The 6754-nt window shown below is 48.9% G+C and overlaps 1 protein-coding gene across 1 annotated transcript; it reads left to right on the top strand.

Annotated features, from left to right (window-relative positions):
• Positions 1–347: 347 nt before the first annotated feature.
• LOC100085993 (histone H2A type 1-H) lies at positions 348–6076 on the top strand. Its single transcript, XM_029055500.2, has 3 exons — positions 348–352; positions 725–748; positions 5628–6076. The coding sequence occupies exons 1-3, from the start codon at positions 348–350 to the stop codon at positions 6058–6060; spliced, it is 462 nt and encodes a 153-aa protein (XP_028911333.1). The 3' UTR covers positions 6061–6076.
• The last annotated feature ends 678 nt before the right edge of the window (positions 6077–6754 follow it).

Genomic DNA, 6754 nt, shown 5'->3' with positions numbered 1-6754 from the left:
ATTTTACAGATGAGGTAACTGAGGCCTAATGATGTGACTTGCCCATAGTTCCACAGCTGATAAGTGGCGGAGCCGCGAAAGACGGGGGCTCCTCCTTCCTCCCCCCCCCCCCCCCCCCCCTGCTCACGGCCTGCTGCATCTTCAATGTCCTTAGGGGAGGGTAACAGTTCTAAAGACCGTTTTCTCCCCGTTCATTCACTCAGTCGTATTTATTGAGCGTTTAGTGGGTACAAAGCACTGTACTAAATGCTCGGGAAGTGCAATGTAATAAGCAGACACATTCCCTACTATAACGAGTTCCTGTTTGGCACTGAATTCGTTCCTGAGGGACAGGATGGCATCCAAAGATGAAGTAAAAGGACTCAGTTATGCAAAAACAGTTTTTGTGTGACCTTGGCAAGTCACTTGACTTTGAGCCTTTTTTTACTTCATCTGTAAAATGGGGATGAAGACTGTGAGCCCCTTGTGGGACATGGACTGTATCCAGCCTGATTATATATACCCCAGTGCTTAGAAAAGTGACTGGCACGTAGTAAGTGCTTAACAAATACCATAAAAAAAGAGTGCTTAGTAGTAGACTGTAAGCTCATTTTGCACAGGGAATGAGTGTAGTAACTCTGTTATATTGTCCTATTGTATTTTCCCAAGCACTTAATAGATTTTTCTGCACAGATAGTGCTCAATAAATACAACTGATTGATTGATGATTGGTTGATTAGCCCAGAGGCAAAGGAGAAGCAGAGAGGCGGCAGGGAGCTGAAGCCTCAATCAATAGTCAATCAAGGATGACGAGGCTTCCCCCCAGTCAAGATTCTGACCCTCTAGAAGCAGCATGGCCTAGTGGGTAGACCATGGCCCTGGGAGTTAGAAAGACTGTACTAAGTGTTTGGGAGAGTCCAATATAACAATAAGCAGACACATTCCCTGCCCAGAGGGAGCTTAAAGTCTAGAAGATGGGGGAGACAGACCTTAATATAAATAAATAAATTACAGATATGGACATAAATACTGTGGGGCTGGGAGGGGGGATGAATAAAGGTAGCAAGTCAGGACAATGCAGAAGGGAGTGGGAGATGAGGAAAAGGGGGGCTTAGGGAAGGTCTCTTGGAGGAGTTAGGCCTTCAATAAGGCTTTGAAGTGGGGAGAGTAATCATCTGTTGGATATGAGGAGGGAGGGTTTTCCAGGCCAGAGGCAGGACGTGGGCGAGAGGTTGGCAGCGAGATAGATGAGATTGAGGTACAATGAGGAGGTTGGCATTAGAGGAGTGACGTGTGTGGACTGTAGTAGGAGAGTAGTGAGGTGCGGTAGGAGGGCACAGACCGCCTGAATGCTTTAAAGTGGATGGTGAGGGGTTTCTGTTTATTAATGTTGGTATTTAATGTTGGTATTTGTTAAGCGCTTACTATGTGCCGAGCACTGTTCTAAGCGCTGGGGTAGACATAGGGGAATCAGGTTGTCCCACGTGGGGCTCACCGTCTTAATCCCCATTTTACAGATGAGGGAACTGAGGCACAGAGAAGTTAAGTGACTTGCCCACAGTCACACAGCCGACAAGTGGCAGAGCTGGGATTCGAACTCATGAGCCCTGACGCCAAAGCCCGTGCTCTTTCCACTGAGCCACGCTGCTTCTCCAGTTGGATGGAGAAGAAAGGGTGAATTTTAGCGAAGTTGTGACGGTTGAAATGACAGGATTTAGCAATGGGTTGAATATGTGGGTAGAATGAGAGAGAGAAGTCAAGGTCAACGCCAAGGTTACGGGCTCGTGAGACAGAAAGGATGGTGGTGCTGTCTACAGTGATGGGCAAGTCAGGGGGAGGACGGGGTTTGGGTGAGAAGATAAGAAGCTCTGTTTGAGACATAAATTAAGTTGAGGTGATGGCAGGACATCCAAGTAGAGATGTTTTCAAAGCAGGACGAAATATGAGACTGCAGAGAGGGAGAGATTAGGGCTGGAGTTGGAGGTTTGTTTATCACCTGCAAGGAGGCGATAGTTCGAGTCATGGGAGGAACGAATGAGTTCTCGGAGGAAGTGAGTGGGTATAGATGGAGGAATAGAAGGGGTCCCAGAACTGAAGTTTGAGGAACCCCCAAAGTTAGGGGTGGGAGGCAGAGGAGGAGCCAGCAAAAGAGGCTGAGAATGAGAGGCCAGAGAGATAGGAGGAGAACCAGGAGAGGATGGGGTCAGTGAACCTGGGGTTGAATAACGTTTCCAGGACAAGGGGGTGGACCACAGTGTAGAAGACAGCTGAGGGATCGAGGAGGGTTAGGATAGAGTAGAGGCCGTTGGATTTGGCAAGGAGATCATTTGTGGCCTCTATAGGCTAGAGGGTGAGAGAGACATTGATAAAAATCAATCGGTGGTATTTATCGAGCGCTGTACTAAGCACTTGAGAGACTACAGTGCAATAGAATTAGCAGACACGTTCCCCGCCCATAACGAGTTTACAGTCTAGAGGCTGAATGAATAAATACATTATAGATATATATATATAAGTGCTGTGGGCCTGAGGGTTTGAAGATGAGGAAGTTGTGGTCTGCTGGTTGGGAAGGCTTAGGAAGTTCAAAACAGGAGGATGGGCATAAACCGGAAGTCAGAGGCAGGAGAGACAAGAGCGAGGAACAGTGATTCGGTTTGCTCTTTTCGTTTGTTCGTTCCGCTGCTTTTTGTTCAGCGCTTACTCTGTGCCAGGCACCGTTCTAAGCCCTGGCATAGATGCAAACTAAATAGGGTGGACACAGTCCAAGTCCCCCACGGGGCTCACGGTCTTGTTCCCCACTTGACAGATGAGGTCACTGAGGCACAGAGAGGTTAAGTGACTTGCCCTACGTTCCACAGCGGGCAAGTGGTAGAGCCAGGATTAGAACGCAGGCGCAGGTCTATCCACTTTGTGACGAAAATGGTGTGTGAAAGGAGTTCACCTTGGGCCGGACCTAGGCTTCCCGTGGGGATCAATCGCTCAATCAACCGAATTTATCGAGCACTTACTGTGTGCAGTGCACTGTACTAAGCACTCGGGAGAGTATCCTACAACAGTTGGAAGACATGTTCCCTGCCCACAATGAGTTTACAGTCTAGAGGGGGAGACAGACATTAATATAAGTAAAATAAAATTACGGATATGTACGTAAGTGCTGTGGGATGAGGGAGGGGTGGATGAAGGGGGGCAAATCCAAGTTCAGGGGCGATGCAGAGGGGAGGGGGAGAAGAGGAAAGGAGGGTTTAGTTGGGGAAGGCCTCTTGAAGGAGATGGGCCCTCAGTAAAGCTTTGAAGCGGGGAGAGAATGTTAGGATTTTAGAACTCACCCAGACGAATCAGACTGAGGTGTCCAGGGCCCAAATAAGTCCTCTTTGGAACCCAATGGTAGCACCAGGCCGAGATAGGGCCCGGTGCAGCATGGCTTAGTGGTTAAAGCCCGGGCCTGGGAGTCAGAAGGCCCTGAGTTCTAATCAATTTGTCAGCTGTGTGATCTTGGACAAGTCACTTCACTTCCCTGGGCCTCATTTACCTCATCTGTAAACTGAGGATTAATGCTGGGAGGCCCATGTGGGACATGGACTGTGTCAATCATACATTCATATTTACTGAGCGCTTACTGTGCGCAGAGCATTGTGCTAAGCGCTTGGGGAAGCACAATACAACAATAAACAGACACATTTCCTGCCCACAAAGACCTTACAGTCCAACCCTTTAGCTTGTATCAACCCCAGCGCTTAGTACAGTGCATGACACACAGTAAGTGCTTAACAAATGCCATCGTTATTTTATGGTCATGACAGCCTTAAAATCCCAGACAGGATGGAGGCTGAACAGTAGAATGGGAGGCATTTTTTTTTTAAATGGTATTTTTTTTAATAGTGTTTGTTAAACCCTTACTAGATGTCAAGCACTGTTCTACGCGCTGGGGTAGATACAGGTTTATCGGACTGGACGCGATCCCTGTCCGATTTGAGGCTCACAGTCTTAATCTCCATTTCCCAGATCATAGTAATAATAGTATTTTTTAAGAGCTTATTATGTGCCAGGCACTGTTCTAAGCGTTGAGGTGGATACAAGCAAATTGGGTAGGACAGAGTCCCTGTCCCACGTGGGACTCACAGTCTCAATCCCCATTTTACAGATGAGGGAACTGAGACCCACAGAAGGGAAGTGACTCACCCAAGGTCACAGAACAGCCTCATGGCAGAGCTGGGATTAGAACTCGGGTCCTTCTGTCCCAAGTCCGGGATTTTTCCACTAGGCCACGCTGAGCTCTGGAGTGGATACATGATAAGGTGTCTCAAGACTAGTGCTGGAGAAAGCCCCAAGACCTTCCTCCAAGGGTGTGAAAAATGGTGTCCGTGGTTTTTAAAAACTAAGATTTGAAAGTTAGCACCAGATATTTGCCTGGGAAAGAGATTCAAGCTGAGAGTTGGGAGTGCTTGGAGCTTGTTCATCTCCCAGCCAGAAAGGGAGTTTTCCCATCTCTGTCCATGACCTCACATCTCCCTAACCACTAGGTCACTCAGTCAGTCAATCGTACTTATCGAGCGCTTACTGTGTGCCGAGCACCGTACTAAACGCTTGGGAGAGTACAATATAACAATTTAGCAGAAACAGCCCCTTCCCCCAACGAGCTTATAGTCTAGAAACTTACAGTATTTATTTCTAGAGAAACAGATAAAATTACTAAGTGGCAGATCAACCTTGCCTAGGTCATTGAGGACACCTGCCTGTGAAATTTGAGTAGTTATAATAATAATGATGGCATTCGTTAGACACTCACTATATGCTAGACACTGTTCTAAGCGCTGGGGTTGATACAAGCTAATCAGGTTGGACACAGTCCAAATCATCCATTCATTCAATCGTATTTAATGAGCCTTATTGTGTGTAGAGCACTGTACTGAGCTCAAGGAAAGTACAGTTCAGCAACAAATACAGTCCTTCTCCCACATGGGGTTCATAGTCTTAATCCCCATTTTCCAGAAGAGGCAACTGAGGCACAGAGAGGTGAACTGTGGGCAAGTCACTTAACTTCTCTGTGCCTCAGTTCCCTCATCTGTAAAATGGGGATTAAGACGGTGAGCCCCACGTGGGACAACCTGATTCCCCTATGTCTACCCCAGCGCTTAGAACAGTGCTCGGCACATAGTAAGCGCTTAACAAATACCAACATTATTATTATTTGCCCAAGAACTCACAGCAGACAGGGTGTGGAGCTGCGATTAGAACCCATGACCTTCTGACTCCCAGGCCCATGCTCTATCCACTACACCACGACCGAGTGCTAATTAGGGAGAGAACACTGTACTTAGCACTTGGGAGAGGACAATAGAACAATATAACATATTGTTCTCTCCCAAGTGTTTACTACAATGCTCTATCCCCAGTAAACGCTCAGTAAATATCACTGATTGATGTCTCTAGGCCTATAAACTTCTCTCTATACTGTCACCTTGTTGTGGGTAGGGAATATGTCTGTTTATTGTTCGGTTGTACTCTCCCAAACCCTTAATACAGTGCTCTACCCACAGTAAGCACTCAATAAGTTCAATTGAATGAATGAACGAGGCCCTTCACGCCATTTTCTCAGTGAAACACTCCCCAGGCGGAAGAAGCCCCGTCACTACTTTTGGCCGGCTAAGTACCGCCCGTCCCGGCCTGCGGTTCCCCCTCGGCCACAGGCACCCTCTGCTCCTCAAGGGGGATTACCCCGAGAGGGCCGGGGGCGCCACGCCCGTCTACCCGGCCCCCGTGCTCGAGCACCCGACGGCCGAGATCCTGGAGCTGGCGGGCAACGCGGCCCGCGACAACAAGAAGACCCGCATCATCCCGCGGCACCTGCAGCTGGCCGTCCGCAACGACGAGGAGCTCAACAAGCTGCTGGGCAAGGTCACCATCGCCCAGGGCGGCGTCCTGCCCAACATCCAGGCCGTGCTGCTGCCCAAGAAGACCGAGAGCCACCACCAGGCAAGGATCGGGACTCCCAGTTGCAAAACCCAACCACCGGAAACAGAGGACTCTTCTCAGAGCCACCCTTGCTCGGAAAAAGAACCGACTCCCGCTCTCTCGGCCTAGTGAGTGCACCCTGCGCTTGTCACGGATGAGGTCGTTTTTACGTGGTTTAATGATAATCTACGAGGAACCCGGGAGGCTGACCAGTGGAAACCTCACGGACGACAGCAAAGACGCACTCGCTTTGGCCTTGCGGCACAATTGCCCGCAAGCTCTGAGCCTCCCCCTCTTCTGTTCCTTTTCCCATGACAGAGCAGTTTCTCTTAGAATAACGTCACGCAGGCTTCCTGTCTTCTCCCCAGCCAGTGCGGCCTGGACCTCCTACAAATGTCCGTCGATCAACCATCTATGGTATTTGAGCGCTTACTGTTGTGCCGAGTGCTGTGCACCTGTGGATAGAATGTGGGCCTGGGAGTCAGAAGGACCTGGATCCCCGCTCCAACACTTGTCTGCTGGGTAACCTTAGGCAAGTCGCTTCACTTCTCTGGGCCTCAGTTACCTCATCTTTAAAATGGGGATTAAGAGGGTAAGCCACATGCGGGATGGGGACTGTTTGCTTGAATCCACCCCAAAGCTCAGTACAGTGCCTGGCACATAGTAAACTCTTAATACTACTACTACTAATTATGGTATTTGTTAAGTGCTTACTATGTGCCAAGCACTGTTCTAAGCGCTGGGGTAGATACAAGGTAATCAGCTTGTCCCACGCGGGGCTCACAGTCTTCATCCCCATTTTACAGATGAGGTAACTGAGGCA

The sequence above is a fragment of the Ornithorhynchus anatinus genome, chromosome X5 (assembly GCF_004115215.2).
Source record: "Ornithorhynchus anatinus isolate Pmale09 chromosome X5, mOrnAna1.pri.v4, whole genome shotgun sequence".
Lineage (NCBI taxonomy): Eukaryota > Metazoa > Chordata > Mammalia > Monotremata > Ornithorhynchidae > Ornithorhynchus > Ornithorhynchus anatinus.
Note: the sequence above shows the minus strand (reverse complement) of the source record. Positions and strands in the feature narration are given on the sequence as shown.

Excerpts from the sequence above, each read along its gene's own strand:
- LOC100085993 (XM_029055500.2), top strand. Across the intron at positions 749-5,627 it reads AAAGGAGAAGCAGAGAGGCG|TACCGCCCGTCCCGGCCTGC; the intron begins GCAGGGAGCTGA and ends TGGCCGGCTAAG.